Source organism: Mastigoproctus giganteus, chromosome 3 (genome assembly GCF_048544385.1).
Source record: "Mastigoproctus giganteus isolate SK-2022 chromosome 3, ASM4854438v1, whole genome shotgun sequence".
Lineage (NCBI taxonomy): Eukaryota > Metazoa > Arthropoda > Arachnida > Uropygi > Thelyphonidae > Mastigoproctus > Mastigoproctus giganteus.
This window is the reverse complement of record NC_143577.1, coordinates 88,869,110-88,890,264: the sequence shown is the minus strand read 5'-3', so window position 1 is coordinate 88,890,264 and position 21,155 is coordinate 88,869,110. Positions and strand designations below refer to the sequence as shown.

General features: G+C 37.2%; 1 protein-coding gene across 1 annotated transcript in view; it reads right to left on the bottom strand.

The window, feature by feature from the left end:
• The window catches only part of LOC150088145 (uncharacterized), a 57,486-nt gene that overhangs the window by 15,043 nt on the left and 21,288 nt on the right, over window positions 1-21,155 (bottom strand). The window contains exon 3 of the mRNA XM_090370589.1: window positions 16,865-16,969. Coding sequence (XP_090226715.1) covers window positions 16,865-16,969 — 105 coding nt within the window. The remainder of the gene's footprint in view (window positions 1-16,864; window positions 16,970-21,155) is intronic.

Below are 21,155 nucleotides of genomic sequence, written 5' to 3'. Positions count from 1 at the left end.
TAATAATATATATATGTATGTTAATTATTTATTTATGTTGCTAATATTTATATATATAAGTTATATATATATATATAAGTTATTTAATTGGCTTTTAAAACTCAATGAATTATTATTCGTACATTTAGATTTTCTAAATTATTTTAGAGAGTTTCTGCTGCAATATTTTTACTCTTGTTACCCCCTCTTCCTTCCCTGCTTGGTTTGATTTAATTAAGGTTTAATTTTGAATTGTTTTTCGCTCTTGTCTTGCCATACCACTGGCATTATTTTATTTTAATCCTTATTCTAATTTATTTGTATGGTTATATTTCAAGCATCATGTAGAGGAATGTGCTTTTTGCTGCCTCTGATGTATGCTGTACCCCTTTTTATTTTTATTATGAAAAATTCCATTTCCAACTATATTTAAACGTTATTCAAATATATGTATAATTAGCATTAGCATTAGTAGAGGCATTTGATGCAAGAAAGCAAGCTTATGCAGCATCAGCCAAAAAAAAAAAAAAAAAAAAACCCACTTCCACTTCACCCCTCTGTTCGTTCAAAATACCTGTCCAGCTGAGCCTTAAACTTATTTAGGCTATCAACCTCCACCACAAGGGATGGAAGTCTGTTCCACCAACCAGCCACCCGCTGGCTAAAGGCAAATTTCCGCACGTCTATCCTACATCTGTCTTTCCTCAATTTGAATTTATGCCCTCTCAGGTGTTTTTTCTGAGCTAGAGGAAGAATCCCATCAGCATTGAGCATGCTTAAACCATTCAAGGCTTTATACACCTCTATCAGATCACCTCGCTGGTGCCTAGTCTCCAGACACTGTAATTTGCAAAACTTAAGCCTTTCTTCGTAAGAGCACCCCTTTGTTCCATTCACTAATCTTGTTGCCCTTCTCTGTACTCTTTCCAGCAGCTCTACATCCTTCTTGAAATGAGGCCTCCAGACCTGTATACAGTACTCTAGGTGTGGCCTGACCATTGCCTTATACAAGGGAATAATCACCTCCTTATCCCTGCTGGAAAATTTCCTGTATATCACTGACAATACTCCATGAGCTACTCTTGCAGCCCGTCTGCACTGCTCAGAGAACTTCATATCTGCCTGCACAACCACCCCCAAGTCCCTTTCATTCTCTACCACTGTCAGTGTAGTACCACAGAGTTGATACGTTGCTCTGGGGTTGCTGTTTCCCATGTGGTACTTTACATTTGTCAATGTTAAACTTCATTTGCCACCTCTCAGCCCATCTGCTCAACCTTTCCAGATCCTGTTGCAGCAGCATAGTGTCAGTAGTGTCCTTGACAACCCTGCCAACCTTTGTATCGTCTGCAAACTTGGACATTAAGCTTGATATACCATCATCAATATCATTTATAAATACAGAAAACAATAATGGACCCAACACTGAGCCCTGAGGGACTCCACTAATAACATTAGTCCACGATGAGCAGTGCCCATTGATTACCACTCTCTGTCTTCTCCCCCTCAACCACCCCTTTATCCATAGCAGCAATTTGCCTCCAATGTCACACTGCTCCAATTTGTGTAGCAGTCTTCCATGTGCAACAGTATCAAAAGCCTTTCTAAGATCCAAGTATATAATATCAAAGTTATTCCCTGCATCCAGTTCTTTTGTGACTGCATCATAGTATCCAATCAAGTTGGTCAGGCAAGACTTCCCCTTAACAAAACCATGCTGTGTCTGAGCTATAACTGAAGTCTTGTCTAAATGATCCTGCAGTGCTTCTTTAACCAGTGCCTCCATTAATTTTCCTGGAACAGAAGTTAAGCTCACAGGTCTATAATTACTTGTGTCAGCCTTTGATCCTCCTTTGTGAATTGGGGTCACATTTGCACATTTCCAGTCTATGGGTACTTCCCCTGAGTCCAAGGAAGCTCTCATAATTATGGCTCAGGGTTTGCTTACTTCCTTTGCTGCCTCCTTTAATATAACTGGATAGATCCCATCCACCCCGGGTGCCTTTCTTGTGTTTATCGTCAACAGTTTCTCCTCCACTTTACTCCCAGTTATTTCAAGATTCTGTAGCTTACTGCTAGAGTTGAATACACCTTTGGCATTCCCCTTGCTGAATAACTCCTCATGTGTGAATGTCGATGCAAAATATTCATTTAGTTTGTTAGCTACCTGAGCAGGATCATCAACAGTTGACCCATCAATATCAAGTGGACCAATCTGATTCATCCCCTTCCTTCTAGATTTTACATAAATAAAGAACTCTTTGCTGTTTTTCTTTGCATCCCTTGCCAAGGATTTCTCGTAATCTGCTTTCGCCTGCCTAACCTCCTTTGTAACTTGGTTGCATATCAACTTGTATCTATCATAGGCTTCTGTATCATGTGTTAATTTGTAAGTATCCCATGCATTTGTAAGTATCCCATTTCTTCTCTGCCATATTCCTCATTAGTTCATCTGACATCCATTTTGGCCTAAACCTTGAACAATATTTCTTAGTTGGTATGTAAAGCCTAGTAGCTTCCAAGATAAGTTCTTTGAATGCTTCCCATTTTGAATTTGCTGTTGGTAACATCATCAGTTGGTCCCACTGTATAGAATTTAAATACTGTCTCAGTCCATTTTAGTCGCCTTTACGGAAGCAATAACCCTTCCCTTTACCCCTAATGGTAGTTACCTCTTTGAGTAAATCCCACTTCAGCACACTGTGATCACTGCCACCTAGTGGTTCATTTATCTGCAGATTCTTAATGCACGAAGAATCACTGCTGATAATCAAATCAAGAGTATTACTCCCTCTAGTTGCCTCCCGAACATGCTGATGTAGAAAACAATCATCCAATAAATCCACAAAAGCCCTGCTAGTGCGTGAGTAACCAGCCCCCAAATTCCAGTCAATATCTGGGAAATTAAAATTCCCCATTATAAGACTCTCTGATTTACTGGCCCACTCTATTTCCCTGTACAGTCCCTTATTATACTCATCAGAGTCATTAGGCCTATAGCACACTCCTACTCTCAATTTTGATCTCCCAATGCTTATGTCACACCAAACTGACTCAACACTGCACTGTCCAGCGATGTTGACTGGCTTCACTTCCTTGGTTTTTATGTGTTTCTTAACTAATAGCATAACCCCTCCCCCCTTCCTATCCTGTCTATCCTTTCTGTAGACGTTGTACTCCCCAAATTGCAGTTCTGCATCCCTTATATCTGTGTGACACCACATCTCTGATATCCGAATAATATCTGCCTTTGATGTTTTGAGCAATACCTCAAATTCATCAAATTTATTTACTAAACTCCTAGCATTGGTGTACACACAAGTATACCTGCACCTGTTTCTATTCTTAGCTACCCTAACACAACCCATGTGTTTACTTGTACCGCAATGGCTCCCAGCAGTCTCTGAAATACCATGCATCTTGTTTTTCAGGCTTCTGCTCATTTAGATTTTCTAAATTATTTTAGAGAGTTTCTGCTGCAATATTTTTACTCTTGTTACCCCCTCTTCCTTCCCTGCTTGGTTTGATTTAATTAAGGTTTCATTTTGAATTTTTTTTCGCTCTTGTCTTGCCATACCACTGGCATTATTTTAATCCTTATTCTAATTTATTTGTATGGTTATATTTCAAGCATCATGTAGAGGAATATGCTTTTTGCTGCCTCTGATGTATGCTGTACCCCTTTTTATTTTTATTATGAAAAATTCCATTTCCAACTATATTTAAACGTTATTCAAATATATGTATAATTAGCATTAGCATTAGTAGAGGCATTTGATGCAAGAAAGCAAGCTTATGCAGCATATATGCAGCATATATTCTATATATGCTGCACATGCTTATGCAGAATTTATATATGCTGCATAAGCATATATTCTGCATATGCTTATGCAGAATATATGCTTATGCAGCATATATTCTAATTTATTTGTATAGTTATATTTCAAGCATCATGTAGAGGAATATGCTTTTTGCTGCCTCTGATGTATGCTGTACCCCTTTTTATTTTTATTATGAAAAATTCCATTTCCAACTATATTTAAACGTTATTCAAATATATGTATAATTATATATAAGTTATATATATAGGCTATATATATAAAGGTAAATATCAGTATATTTGGGTATATGCTAGGGGAGTTGAGCTATCAGGTGTAATAACAGGGTGGCACTGGTGGCAAATTGTTGCTATGGGTAAAGGGATGGTTGAGTGGCAGAAGACAGAGCAGTAATTAATGGACACTGCTCATCGTGGACTAATATTATTAGTGGAGTCCCTGAGGGTTCAGTGTTGGGTCCATTGTTGTTTTCTGTATTTATAAATAATATTGATGATGGTATATCAAGTTTAATGTCAAAGTTTGCAGACGATACAAAGGTTGGCAGGGTTGTTAAGGACCCTACTGACACTATGTTGCTGCAACAGGACTGGAAAGGTTGAGCAGATGGGCTGAGAGGTGGAAAATGAAGTTTAACATTGACAAATGTAAAGTACTACATATGGGAAACAGCAACCCCAGAGCAACGTATCAACTCTGTGGTACTACACTGACAGTGGCAGAGAATGAAAAGGACCTGGGGGTAATTGTGCAGGCAGATATGAAGTTCTCTGAGCAGTGCAGACGGGCTGCAAGAGTAGCTCATGGTGTCTTATCAATGATATACAGGAATTTTTCTAGCAGGAATAGGGAGGTGATTATTCCCTTGTATAAGGCAATGGTCAGGCCACACCTTGAGAACTGTATACAGGTCTGGAGGCCTCATTTCAAGAAGGATGTAGAGCTGTTGGAACGAGTACAGAGAAGGGCAACAAGGTTAGTGAATGGAACGAAGGGTTGCGCTTACGAAGAAAGGCTTAAGTTTTGCAAATTACAGTGTCTGGAGACTAGGTACCAGCAAGGTGATCTGATAGAGGTGTACAAAGCCTTGAATGGTTTGAGCATGCTCAATGCTGATGGGATACTGCCTCTTGCTCAGAATAATCACCTGAGAGGGCATAAATTCAAATTGAGGAAAGACAGATGTAGGATAGATGTGCGGAAATTTGCCTTTAGCCAGCGGGTAGTTGGTTGGTGGAACAGACTTCCATCCCTTGTTGTGGAAGTTGATAGTCTAAATAAATTTAAGGCTCAGCTGGACAGGTATTTCAAACGAACGGAGGGGAGAAGTGGAAGGGTTTTTTTTTTTTTTTTTGGCTGATGCTGCATAAGCTTGCTTCTTGCATCATATGCCTCTACTAATGTTAATAACCATGGAAGAATAGGGAGAACCTGTAAGTAAAAAAAAAATGCAATTAATAATTATTGTAAGCACCTAATGCTGTGGGTCCTAGGACTTTAACTACTTCATCAAAGGGTCAGCAGCAAAAATCGTAGGAGCCACAGCAATAGGCCAGGTCTCTGTTTCGATGTACACGTAAATGGTATACGTATACATCACAGCCAACCCAACAGAGACTAGAAGGAAGAATAAAAAACTATAAAATAAAAATAATAATGATAAATAAAATCCTGTGAAAGAGAAGAATGAAATGTAAACTCAAAAAAAAATCTGAGAGATGGGGCAAAACAAGAAAACTTACTGTCTGTATGGACCGGGAGATGCCGAAAGTCAGTGGTAATTAAAGGAGAGAGCTGAGTGTTTGCTTGCAGTGTACATATGTGCCAGTTGAAGTAGCCCCATGTGGGGGGGGAGGTGTGAAATCATAAACCGGAACTGTACCCGTGTGATGGGGAAGTGAGCAATTAAACAGACGAGGCAAAAAGCCAGGAGAGGAGAAACAAAAACTAACAAAGTAGTGTGGAAAAGACACTAAACTTTGTAATAGAAGAAACAAGTAGCAATAGTAGAGAAATAGCATCTCAATATTGCTTTTGGCCAGCCTAATTGCTCACGAGAAATAAAATGTAGTAAAAAGAACAGCAAAAAATAACTGAAATGGAGGTGAATAAAGTAGTGCTCGTTCAGTCTGGGGTTGCAAGCCCATACCACAGATGGTCCCTGGGCGGATGACTGGACAATTGCCTCATATGTTTAAGTCAATAGTGGCAATGTTAAAGAAATTAAAATCAAAATAATATAAATAAGATGAAAGATAAAAATACACAAAAACGATGACGAGACAAGGAACATAGTACTCCGTCAATTGACAATCCTACCGTAGTAACCGGATCCGTAACCTAGTCTTATATATATTTTATAAATTTTGCATAAACTCTAACAGCTCATTCCTGTTTGATAAGACTTTCGTAATTTCATTGCATCTTTATCATTTTTTAAGTTATATATATATATATATATGTATATGTAATATTAATACAACATATAAGTTGTATTAATATTAAAAACATTCCCTTTAAAGGGTTACATCGAATACCCAATATATATAACTGTAATTTTATGTTTCAATAAAAAGAAGAAATATGTTATATATATATATATAAGTCATTGCGGTGGTCATTCCCTGACCTTTCCACATCTTCCGTATTTGTTGGTCACGGGCTCGAACCCCGGTTTAATCAAGAAGCGTGTGCTACGCACTGCTGCTCCTGCACACCTAGCTACGGAGGTGCCATAAAATTCAAGTAATAACTAGAATAGGTATAAACAGATGTTTTTTGCAAGTCGTAATTTTGCAAGTCGACAAGAAGTGGCATTATAAGTCGTCATTAGGAGATTAGTGTGCCTATTATCTAGCAATCCCCACTGTCTTCACACCTGTCGCTAAAAAAAAAAAAAAAAATCAAATGTTTAGTTTTTTTTAGTGTGTTGCATCGATTATTGGTTTCCGTCGCACCACAAATGGACAACTTTTGTTTCATTATTTGTCAGGAATGTCGGAATTTTTTTTTTTTTTGTTTAGAAATCACAAAAATGATGGGCAAATGCAAGAGAATTAAACAAAAAACTTGAAATTATTCAAAGGTTTGAAAACTGTGCATCTGTTAAATCTTTACAGAACCATTATAATGTTGGTGACCAAACCATATGTGACATTGTAAAAAATAAAAAGGTAAGCATCGTATTGGACACGCGAGTAGTACGTGGTAAGTTTTTTGTTTTTTATCTATTGCCATACTTTTTAACGTATGTTGCTGAACACATTGATACAGTAAGTCCCCAACATACATAGTTTAGACTTAAGTGAGGGGTAGACACATTTCACTACAATAACATAAAAACCCACAGAATTCCAGCTATCGGTATTATTGCAAATGCAATAAGATCGAGTTTACTACCCGTTTATAATGAATTGCACTAACAGAAAAGCCCAATAAACCGGAAAGTGTAAATTGTTTTTATTGTTTTATGGCAGTGACCTCCAGAAATGTGCTTTATCAAAATATGAGCTCACATGGGGTGATAATAGTGAGTTTTTGCCTTAACCTTGTGAAGTTCTTTTCAGAAAATTTAATTTTGACCGTTATCATGGTGCTGACTAGGAAAATAAGTGACAGTGGTACTAGTAAATCTATCAAGAAAAGGAAAGCGATCAAGTTGGATCAGAAAATTAAAATAATAAGGATGTATGAAAATGGCCAAACATTAACAAGTATCGTGCAGAATTCACATTTGTCAGTTGCAATGGTGAACACAATAAAGGAGAAAGACAGAATATGAGAAGCAGTGAAGCGATCAGCACCAATGAGGTCAACTATAATAACCAGGGCTGTTAAATACAAATCAGTTTTTACAGTACAATATAACATGCTTTTTTTTCCTTCCTTTTATATTTTCTTTTCTTATGTGCCACTCCAGCTATTCACCACTGTCCCCAGATAAAGTTTTTAACTGACCTAATTAAAAATATATAACTATTTTTCTTCATTTTTCTGAGAATATTATGTGGTTTTTGTAAGTTTGGCATATCATGGAAATATTGGAGAAATACAATACTTTTTTAGTCATTTTCGAGTTACATAAGAATGACTTCTTTAAGAAGTCATTTACGTAACTTTAAGAAGTCCGGAAACGTATCTCTTATGTATGTCGGGAACTTTTTTTTTACCATCTATCCCGGGAAATCGAGAGAGTACTGTATTAGGAACAATCAAATTTAAAAAGTATGGGATTTTCAGTGCATCAGACCTCTTCATAATAATATCTTATGGCTTTCAACAGTTTTAAGCCAAATCGATTTTGTTTTTCCAAGTGAATCTACTAAATAGATGTCCAAAGCTTAATTTCTTTTCAAGTGCACTGTTAAACAGATTCCCAGGTGACAATTTTGGGAGTTATGTTAAAAGATTTCTCTGGTTTAGGGGGCTATTTTACAGTCATTTATACCTGCTATAAAACCATGAATTTCTTTCAATTTCATTGCCCCATTCCCTTTCAGTAAATACTCTTAGAAAATAAATCAAATATGAATGAACTTTTTCATTTTTTTAAATTGATTCCAAAAAAAGCTCATTCATATTTGATTTATTTTCCAATGTACATACAGTGAATTGGGCATCCAAGGAGGTTCACTCCATACAGTAAACTTTGTTTTGGTACAAAATTCAGAAATTAGGGTCTCTGTCCAATATATTTCTATGAAGCCCCTTCAAAAATACACAAAAAAAAACAGGCCTACAACAAATTGACATCCTAAATTTTTTAAAAAATTACTACATATATTAATGTATACCACATAATTAGCATTAGCATTAATTGAAGCATATGAATTTCTTTCAATTTCATTGTCCCATTCCCTTTCAGCCAAAAAACAAAAACCTTCCCATTTCACCCATCCAGTCACTCCAAATGTTTGTCTAGTTCAGCCTTAAATTTATTTAAGGCTGAACTAAACAAATGGGTAAAACTTCCACAATAACAGATAGAAGTCTGTTCCAGCAATCAACTACCCACTGGCTAAAGGCAAACTTCCACGCACCTACTCTACAACGGGCTTTCCTCAATTTGAATCTATGCACCCACAAGTTCTTAATCTGAGCAAGCAGAACTATACCGTCTGCATTGAGCCTGCTCAAACAATTCACAGCCTTATACACCTCGATCAGATAATCTCACAGATGCCTAGTTTCCAGATGCTGCAAATTGCAGAACTTAAGCCTTTCTTCACAAGCACACCCCTTTGTTCCTATCATCAATCTCGTTGTCCTTCTCTGTACTCGTTCTAGCAACTCTACATCCTTCCTAAAATGAGGCCTCCAGACCTGTATGCAGTACTCAAGCCTGACCACTGCCTTATACAAAAGGATAATCACCTCCTGTCACTGCTAGCAAAATTGCTATATATCATTGACAAAACTCCGTGACCTGCTATGGCAGCCCGTCTGCACTGCTCAGAGAAGTTCATATTTGACTGCACAATTATGCCCAGGTCTTTCTTATTCTCCACCTGCCTGAGTGTAGTACCACACAGTTTGTATGTTTCTCTTGGGTTACTGCTACCCATATGGAGTACTTCGCATTTGTCAATATTAAACTTCAGTTGCCACTTCTCAGCTAATCTGCCTAACTTTTCTAGATCCTGTTGCAGTAGCATACTGTCTTTACTGTCATTAACAACCCTGCCAACCTTTGTATCATCTGCAAACTGGGATATTAAGCCTGATATACCTTCAACGATATCACTGATAAATACACAAAACAACAATGGGCCCGGCACCAAACCCTGGTGGACTCTGCTAATAACATTAGTCCATGTACAGCAGTGTCCATTTATTACCACTCTCTGCTGTCTCCCACTCAACTATCCCTTTATCCATTGCAGTAACTTGCCCTTAATGCCATACCGCTCCAATTTGTACAGCAGGCTTACATTTGCAACAGTATCAAAAGCTTTCTTGAAATCCAAGTATATGATATCAAAATTATTTTTTGCATCCAGTTCCTTTGTGATCACATCGTAGTATCAAATCAAATTGGTCAGACAAGACTCTCTTAACAAACTCATGCCGTGCCTGAGCGATTTCTGCTGTCTTGTCTAGGTGATCCTGTATCACCTCTTTAACCAGTGACTCCATTATTTTCTCCAGAACAGAAGTTAAACTAACAGGTCTATAAGTATGTCACCCTTTGAACCACCTTTGTGAACTTGGGATACATTTGTACATCTCCAGTTCATGGGGTCCTCCCCTGACTCTAAGAATGCTCTCCTCTCATAATTATGGCTAAGGGTTTGCTTACTTTTGTTGCTGCCGTCTTCATTATAACTGGATAGATTCCATCTACCCCAGATGCCTTTTTTATGTTTAACTTCAACAATTTCTCCTCCACTATGCTCTCAGTTATTACAAAATCACTTAGTTCCCTGTTAGAGTTTGATAAACTTCTGGAATTCCCCTCCTTGATTAACTCCTCATGTGTAAATGCAGATGCAAAATACTCACTCAGTTTATCAGCTACTTGAGCAGGATCATCAATAGTAGAATCATCTATGTTAAGTGGACCAATCTGACTCATCCCCTTCCTTCTAGAGTTTACATTAAGTAAAGAGCTCTTTGCTGTTTTTTTTTTTTCATCCTTTGCCAAAGGTTTCTCATAATCTGCCTTCACCTGCCTAACCTCCTTTGTGACTTGATTACAGACTATATTATATCTGCCACAGGCTTCTGTGTCACCTGATAATTTATATGCATCCCATGCATTTTTCTTCTCTGCCACGAGCCTCATTAATTCATCCAACATCCATTTAGGCCTGAACCTTGAACTGTATTTCTTAGTTGGCAGGAAAAGTCTAGTAGCTTCCAAGATTAAGTCCCTGAAGGTTTCCCATTTAGAATTCAATGTTGGTAACATCATCAGTTGATTTGACTGTATAGAATTTAAAAACTGTCTTAGACCACTGTAGTCACCTTTACGAAAACAAAAACCCTTCCCTTTACCCTTGATGGTACTTACATCTTTAAGTAAATCCCACATCAGTACATTGTGATCACTGTCACCTAGTGGTTCCTTTATCTGCAAATTCTTAATGCATGAATAATCACTGCTGATAATCAGATCAAGGGTATTACTCCCTCTGGTTGCCCCTCGAACATGTTGCTGTAGAAAACAATCCTCCAATAAATCCACAAAAAGTCTTGCTAGTGTGCGAGTGACCAACCGCAAGTTCCAGTCAACATCTGGAAAGTTAAAATCCCCCATTACAAGACATTCTGATTTACTGGCCCATTCTATTTCTCTACACAACTGTTCATTGTATTCATCAGAGTCATTAGGCCTATAACATACTCCTACTCTTATTTTCCCTTTCCCAGCGTTTATGTCACACCAAACAGACTCAACATTGCACTGTCCACCCATGTCAACTGAATGCACTTCCTTAGATTTTGTGTTTCTTAACTAACAGCATAACCTCTCCTCCCTTCTTACCCTGTCTGTCCTTTCTGTACATATTGTACTCCCCAAATTCCAATTCTGCACTGCTTATATCTGTGTGACATCATCTCTCTGATATCCCAACAACACCTGCCTTTCATGTCTTGATCAGCACTACAAATTCATCAGTTTTATTTACTATACTTCTAGCATTAGTGTACATGCACTTGTTCTTACTCTTAGTTACCCTATCACAGCCCATATATTTACTTGTTCCATGATGACTCCCATCAGCTCTTGAAGTCCCCAGCAACTTGCTCTCTAGGCTGCAGCTCATTACAATAGCAGGGCAAGAATCACTTTTGCCTCTGCTGCAGCTACCATTAATCTTTTAGTCTGTGAATCTCCCCCAATCTAGCAGTTTTCCGACCCACCTAACACTGCCTTGATAGCATCAGTAAATATTCTTGCACTCTTTCTATTCAAGTGTATCCCATCCCTGTAGAAGTAGTCTCTCCTGTCAGCAAGCACAGATCATGCTGAAAAAAATTCTACACCATAATCCTTGCACAATCTCTCCAGGGCCAAACTGATTGACAAGGCTCTCATTATATGCTCCCTCCTATCGTGTCTGGGCAGAATTGAAGACACTTTGTGCCGTAATGACAATATATTAAAAAATGTGATAAATAATCTTTCACATTTTAAAAAAAAAATTTTTCACATTTAAAAAATTTTATTGCTACAAAACACACAAATTCTGATCTAGTATTTATAGCATTAGTAGACGCAAATAATGCAAGGAAGAAAACTTATGTAGCATATCAGTGCAAAAAAAAATTACTCACCTCATCTATCCATCCCTTAATAATGTGTCTAATCTATTCAAACTGCACACTTCCACAAAATCAGATGGAAAATTTTTTTTTTGCACATCTAACCATCCTTTTTTAATTTACATTTATGTCCCCTTATGCATGCTCTCTGAGAAAGGGTAAGGATGCCATCAGCATTTAATTTATTCAATCCATTTAAAGCCTTAACCAATTCAATGATGTCTCCTCGGGGGGAAAGGGGGATCTTAGTTTCAAAGTGCTGCAATTTGCAGAACTGATCTTTCACAGTTTTACATTTAAATTTTCTGTTTATACTCCAGCACGACAACCAAGTCAGTAGAGTTTACAATAAATCGTCAATACAAATATTTATCGTATTTAGTAGTCACGGGCTTGAACCCCGGTCCACTCAAGGAACGCGTGCTATGCACTCTCGCTCCTGACCACTGGGCTACGTCAAAGAAAAGAAGATATTTGTAATTACAATTTTTATTTAAAAAACATCTTAAAAATGAATAAAAATGTATAATAACATTATGTTTTAGAAAAATGTATAATAACATTACATTATATAAAACACTGCACATACATTGAGTTGGATTTACATTGGCAACACCCATTTATGTAGGAACTGGTCTGTGATGCTCGTGAAATCTCAAAGTCAGGAATGGTGAATATATAACTGCAGTTTTCACACAGAGTAATTGGTTTTTTGGGTATCTGCAATGAAGAATGAGCCAATGTCGAGAGCTTTCTGACTTCGAACATGGAATAACAATGGGGCAAGACATGCAGGTAAAAATATCTCAACAATGGCCAACATGATTAGTGGACAACGTTAAGGGTTAAGCAGCACCGGTGGTTGCCCACAACTCCACTATCAGCTCTCTTGAGATACAGTTCTCTATTAATGCCAGAAAATGTGATGTGTTGACCCTCAATATTGTCTGCTAATCATGAGCTAGGGAGTCTGGAATCATTACTCTAGGTAGGCCTGGTGTCCCTGGGTCGCCTGAGCTTCCCAGGTAAAGGGGACTCCATAAAAAATAAATAAATAAATAAAATAAAGTAATAACAATAAAGTAAAATAAAAAAATTTAAAAATAAATAAAAAATGTTGGCTGGTGCAGGGGTCCCCTGGCTGCAGTATGTTCCCCTCTGCTGGAATTTGCCATCCTTCAGGTAAGGAGTAGGTATTCATCAGTTCTGTTGTAGTCTTGCTAATTAGCTGGAAGTGGACACATTTGCACATTTTGTCAGTCTGTTGTTGCTTATGATGAATATTTCTTGAATGTAAGAAAATAGATGGTTGTATTTGTCCTTTCAGTGAGCAGGTAATGTTCATCTCCTGTATATAGTTGTCCTATTCTGGAAATAGGTAGATTCCTGGAGAGAACAGGCATGTAAGACATGCTCCCCATCATTTTCCAACACGGTTAAGTGCTCCCATTCTGCAGCATCACAAATCTTCTGTGTCTGGCTCAACAACAGTCAAACAACCAGCCAAAGGTCACATATGGGAGATCTACAATGTAGTCAACCCCCACGGTGAGTATCACGTGTCCCTTCTCATAGTGGCCCAGCTAACACCCAATACAATGCAGGAATAGCAAGACCAGTATCTATATAGACAATGTGTTACACATTAGCTAATATAGTCTACAGCAGTCCATGGCTGTTATGGATACCTACTCAATGAAGCCTACTCAATACCTACTCAATGATAGATACAAGTTGATCTGTAACCAAGTTACAAAGGAGGTTAGGCAGGCGAAGGCAGATTACGAGAAATCTTTGGCAAGGGATGCAAAGAAAAACAGCAAAGAGTTCTTTACTTATGTAAACTCTAGAAGGAAGGGGATGAATCAGATTGGTCCACTTGATATCGATGGGTCAACTGTTGATGATCCTGCTCAGGTAGCTAACAAACTAAATGAATATTTTGCATCGACATTCACACATGAGGAGTTATTTAGCGAGGGGAAAGCCAGAGGTGTATTCAACTCTAGCAGTAAGCTAGAGAATCTTGTAATAACTGAGAGTAAAGTGGAGGAGAAATTGTTGAAGATAAACACAAGAAAGGCACCCGGGGTGGATGGGATCTATCCAGTTATATTAAAGGAGGCAGCAGAGGAAGTAAGCAAACCCTTAGCCATAATTATGAGAGCTTCCTTGGACTCAGGGGAGGTACCCACAGACTGGAGATGTGCAAATGTGACCCCGATTCACAAAGGAGGATCAAAGGCTGACACAAGTAATTATAGACCTGTGAGTTTAACTTCTGTTCCAAGAAAATTAATGGAGGCACTAGTTAAAGAAGCACTGCAGGATCATTTAGACAAGACTTCAGTTATAGCTCGGACACAGCATGGTTTTGTTAAGGGGAAGTCTTGCCTGACCAATTTGATTGGATACTATGATGCAGTCACAAAGGAACTGGATGCAGGGAATAACTTTGATATTATATACTTGGATCTAAGAAAGGCTTTTGATACTGTTGCACATGGAAGACTGCTGCACAAATTGGAGCAGTGTGACATTAGAGGCAAATTGCTGCTGTGGATAAAGGGGTGGCTGAGGGGGAGAAGACAGAGAGTGATAATCAATGGACACTGCTCGTCGTGGACTAATGTTATTAGTGGAGTCCCTCAGGGCTCAGTGTTGGGTCCATTATTGTTTTCTGTATTCATAAATGATATTGATGATGGTATATCAAGCTTAATGTCGAAGTTTGCAGACGATACAAAGGTAGGCAGGGTTGTCAAGGACACTACTGACACTATGCTGCTGCAACAGGATCTGGAAAGGTTGAGCAGATTGGCTGAGAGGTGGAAAATGATGTTTAACATTGACAAATGTAAAGTACTACACATGGGAAACAGCAACCCCAGAGCAACGTATCAACTCTGTGGTACTACACTGACAGTGGTAGAGAATGAAAGGGACCTGGGGGTGGTTGTGCAGGCAGATATGAAGTTCTCTGTGCAGTGCAGATGGGCTGCAAGAGTAGCTCATGGTGTATTGTCAATGATATATAGGAATTTTTCTAGCAGGGATAAGGAAGTGATTATTCCCTTGTATAAGGCAATGGTCAGGCCACACCTAGAGTACTGTATACAGGTCTGGAGGCCTCATTTCAAGAAGGATGTAGAGCTGCTGGAACGAGTACAGAGAAGGGCAACAAGATTAGTGAATGGAACAAAGGGGTATTCTTACGAAGAAAGGCTTAAATTTTGCAAATTACAGTGTCTGGAGACTAGGCACCAGCGAGGTGATCTGATAGAGGTGTATAAAGCCTTGAATGGTTTGAGCATGCTCAATGCTGATGGGATTCTTCCTCTCGCTCAGAATAATCACCTGAGAGGGCATAAATTCAAATTGAGGAAAGACAGATGTAGGATAGACGTGCGGAAATTTGCCTTTAGCCAGCGGGTGGTTGGTTGGTGGAACAGACTTCCATCCCTTGTTGTGGAAGTTGATAGCCTAAATAAGTTTAAGGCTCAGCTGGACAGGTACTTTGAACGAACAGAGGGGTGAAGTGGAGTGGGTTTTTTTTTTTTTTTTTTGGCTGATGCTGCATAAGCTTGCTTTCTTGCATCAAATGCCTCTACTAATGCTAATGCTAATGCAAGACACAAGAAACTGCACCTTGCATGGGCATGTCAGCACCCATACTGGACCACTGACATATGGAAATCTGTCGCCTGGTCTGATGAATCCCATTTCCAACTCTATCATGCTGATGGATATCTGCATTTGCAGAAAGCAACATGAAGCCATGGCACCTGGATGCACTATTGGTGTTCAGCAAGCTGGAAGTGGTGGTGTTATGGTTTGGGGACTGTTTTCATTGCATACCCTGGGTCCTCTGATCACCATTAATCAATGGCTTGATGGTAATGCCTTACGTTCTATCATCATCAACCAAGTACATCCCTTCATGATGACAGTGTATCCAGACAACTCTGGTGTTTATGAGCAAGATAACATGACAAGCCCCAAAGCCCTGCAGGTTGCTAACTGGTCTCAAGAATATGACAATGAATTATCTGTTCTCCCATGGCTGCCCAACTCACCCAATGGAGGAGGTTTGGGACATACTGAAAACTGACATTTGATGTTACAACCATCGAACTGAAAACGTGCAGACAACACCGGACAATTGTACAATGCATGGGTAGCACTACCATAGGACACTGCAACACCTTGTGGAGTCCATGCCAAGTGTATGGGATGTTTTATGGGCTAAAGGTGGTCATGAGGTATTACCTAGGCAGTGCTATTGCAAAGCCAATTCAGTGTACATTTAATAGTAATTAACATAAAAAAATCCATAAATATAATTTGAAGGTTATATACATACATATATATATACATACTGATAATATCAGCTACACGCTGCAAGATATATCAGGGCATCATGAATTACTGTATTTCTATGCATCATTTTGTGATGAATGTTCTGTTTGTTCATCATGCTTTTCAATTGTACAGTGCTGCAGTGGCTTCAGCTGGTGTAATTTGCACTGTTTACTAATAAGTGTTTATTGCTTTGAGTATTATTTCAACAGATTTACTCCCATTAATAATGCACAATAGAGAGGATACCTATAAACACAGGCTGTAATGATTATCAGTACAAGTACAGGTTCAGTTATACACACCCACACCTACAGTAATATATTCTGAGGGATAATAGTAATTAAAAATAATAATTTAAATAATAAGTCATACAATTTGTATACAATTTACAATAGTACTTTATAAAACAAACTTACTGTCTTAGCCCCAGTCATATTTCCTAATATACTTTGCATTTCTTTTCCATCTTGTCTATTGTCTAATTCAACTGACAGAAATTCAACACCATGCTTCTTAAATATCTGAAATACCAAGGTATTAATATGATGTAATAATAATTATTATTATCATTGCAATTCCAGGTTAGAAATTGAATTTTTTTTTTGGTTGATGCTACATAAATTCATATGCTTGCTTTCTTGCATCACATGCCTCTATTACTACTACCACTAAACGAAAACAGGTATTGACAAATAATTATTTTTAAAAATTGTACAAAACACACACACACACACAAAAAAAAGTTTAGTATATAAATAACAGAATTAAATATCAATTACTTCAACTATGCACAGCCTTATGTCACAGAAATAACCCTAATCTTTTACAGTAATCACCCTTTCTTAACATCTTAAATATTTATTAATTTGTAAACTGTACACTTTCTTCATTTTTGTTCCTTTCTAACCATATGACTGTAGACAGAGTTGGCACTTTCACAAAGTAAAAACAGATTCATTTCCAGTTCTCTCTAGAAATTCAGGAAACTAGCATACTATTAAATGAACTGTTTCAATAAATTTAGCCCTCCTTTATAACAATCTATAAAGATAAAAGGTCTAAAATAATATTATCAACATATATTATAAAATGAAGAAACTATCATGATTCCTAAAAATGCAGTAAATAAAATTAATTGATTATACTATTGTCAATAACAATACACAGTGGACCAAGCTTTACAATATTAATCCGTTCCAGAGACACCATCATATCATGAAATTTTGTAATGTGAACCCAATAACGTTGTTTTTTGGTAGTTCATTCCAAGACCACGGAAGTTGAAAATTCCACTATATAACTAAGCTATTTATCTCTCCAAAATGTGATTTTTATAATGGAAATTGTACATATTGATAAAAAAAAATCATTAAAACTAATATATTGATAATGCACTACACAAAAAATAACTTAAACTAAAGGATCCAAAAACAAAACACATGGCCAACACGTTTACAAATTCTGCTATTGGCTGAGAGGGAGGACCACGTGATCCGGTTGGAGACAATTGTAATCCCATCATAAAGTGAAATAAGTAAGTGTCGGTTAACATGATCATTGGTTAGTGGAATCAGTAGCTTTCATTTCAAAAAACCAATTCAAGTCTCATTAAAATACACTACACTTTCATCATTATCACACATTCGGTTATAAGAATCAATTTTGAATGCCTTTATGATATTTTTCTAAAGCACATTTCTCGAGATCACAACCATAAAACAAAAACAATTTTCAATTTCCTGTTAATTGGGCTTTTCTGTTAGTGCAGTCTATTATAAATGGGTAGTAAACTATGTTACTGCATTGTGGATTTTTATGTTATTATGGTGAAATGCGTTTCCCCTTCCTGTTCAATCATATAAAAGACAAATAAATTTTCACTATCTTCTTCTCTTATGCTTCTTCACTTTTTATGCTTTGTAAACTTGTTACTCTGTATCTCACATGCACATATTATATTAGTTGCAATTTGTGTGTGCCATGTTCTTTGTTATTGATTGCTTATCTTTTTTACTGTTTTAAAATTTTTAAAAAGTAAAAAAAGTAAAGAAATATCAATTAGTTAGTATGTACATATTACAGTATTAATTAAGCTGTGTACATAAGCATAAATTTATTTTTATTTTGCTAGTCTGTGGAAAATATTCTTCCGATTTTCACATATCATTTAATTTTGTTAATTGGTAATGTAATAAAGTGTATTGTGTTCTTTACTTTTATAGCCTGTGGTAATATTCCTCCTATTTTCCCATATTAGAATCGCCATTGAATAGAACTGAAATCAATTCACAAACCTTATCACAATGACCGGCGCTTACCACATCTCATATAGTGAACAATATTTTTTTATGGAGAATTCATCATAAAATGATTTGAACGTACAGTGAACTCATAAAGGGGGCATCCACTGTAATTTGATTTTTTTTTTCACTGATTTCATTCAATATATTTTACTGATTTTTATTGAATTTGTCCAGTATATATTTCACTTATTTTGAGAGTTTCATTACAAATAGCTGAAGATTATAGAGGTCACTGTGTCACAGAGTAAATTCTCATCAAAAAAACTGTATGATATCACAGACCAATGATGCAAAACCTGTAACCCACTACTGGTCCTCACATTTGCCTTCAGTATTTTCATTTAACTGCTTAATTATCATAAATAAATAAACATACCGGGTATTTCTAAATTACACTGATGAAATTATGGGGGTAATTATACATAAAAAAAAACAAGTTAAAGCTTTCCTGTATCCAGAAAAGCTTCCTGCCTTACTATCATTTATTTATTATTATTTTTTTTATATATGACGTTTGGAATGACAGGCAAAACAAACTTCAAGTGAAAATTCTAACTGACAAACTTAATGTGTTCACTGCCTTTTGACACATTTTGTCTATCCGGATGAAAAACCCAGATTTCCTGGATGGAAAACTTAAGTTTTTTTTTTTTTGCCAGAGATCTGCTAACTCAGTGTGAAGAAAATAAAAAAAAAAAAAAAAAAGGCCACCAGATCTAGACAAGGTTAGAACCCAAGTTTTAACCACATGGCATTGAAAGTAGGACTAAAATCGCAAAATGCCTCTCAAAACACATTATGACAATAGCAGAAAGGATGATTTACAGTTAGTCTGTACCACATCTTCTTTAGCCCTTTAACGATGTGCTTCAGCAACTGCTCTCTCAACATTAGCTTGATTGCTTGTTAACCCATTGCCAAATTCAGCCCCGAAGAGATTGTGCAAGGCTAAAGGCATAGAACTTTTCTCAGCATGGTCTGTGCTTGTTCAATGGAGAGACTGCTTCTACAGCGATAGGATACACTTAAATAGAAATGGTGCAAGAATACTTATACTGATGCTATTCAGGCAGTATTAGGTGGGTCAAAAAACTGAGGAATACAGAGACAAGCAGATTAATGATATCCACAGGCAAAGGTAATGGTGATTCATACACTGCTTCTATTCAAATGTATCACAGCCTGGAAAGAAAGACATCAGAGATTTCAGCATGGTCTGTCCTGCAGTGAGCAATCATGGAACAAGTGAGAGAAATACTTTTGATCTGATTATTAGCAGGACTCTAGATTTAATTCAAGTAAGTACATGGGTGTGTGTTAGGGTAACTAAGAGTAAGAAGGTGCATGTATACTTGCATGTAGACCAAGGCTAGGAGCAGAGTAAATAAATTTAATGAATCTGGAGTGCTGGCCAAGTGAACAAATGCACACATTGTGGGGATACCAAATTAGGGATGCAGAAACTGAATATGAACAGTACAATGTGTACAGAAAGGGCAGACAGGACAGGACAGGACAGGAAGGGTGGTGCCGTTATGCTCTTAGTTAAGAAGCATATTAAATCTAACGCAGCGCATCCAGTTAACAGATGGCCCGGACAATGGTGAATCAGTTTTGTGTGACAAACACTGGGAAAAGGAAAATGAAAGGAGAGTGTAACAGGAATAATGAATGTGACGAGAATAACAAAGAACTACGCAGTAAACAGAGTGGGCCAGTACAGAATGCCTTATAACTTGTGGATTGGTCACTCACACATTAGCAAGGCTTTTGTGAATTTATTGGATGACTGTTTTCTACAACAGCATATGAGAGAGTAATACACTTGATCTGATTATCAGCAGTGATATTTATGCATTAAGAATCTGCAGATAAAAGAAACACCAGGTGGTAGTGATCACCGTGTACTAATGTGGGATTTAAATAAGATGTAAGTATGATCAAGTATAAAGGGAAGGGTTTTGCTTCCATAAAGGTAACTACAGTGGTCTCAGACAGTTTTAAATACTATGCAGTAAGACCAACTGATGATGTTACATTGAGGAAATTCTATATGGGAAGCATTTAATGGAATAATTATAGAAGCCACCAGGCTTTTTATACCAACTAAGAAATACTATAAGTTAGTCTATAATCAAGTCAAAAAGGAGGTGAGGCAAGTGAAGGCGGATTAAGATAAATTTTTGGCAAAGAATGCAAATAAAAACAGCAAAGACTTCTTTACTTATGTAAGCACTAGAAGGAAAGGAATGAATCACTTTGGTCCTCTTGATATTAATGGTTCAACTATTCACAATCCTACTAAGGTTGATGACAAACTGAATAAGTATACTGCATCTACATTCGCACATGAGGAATTCTTTAGGAACGTGGATGCTAGTAGTTTATCAAATTCTGACAGAGC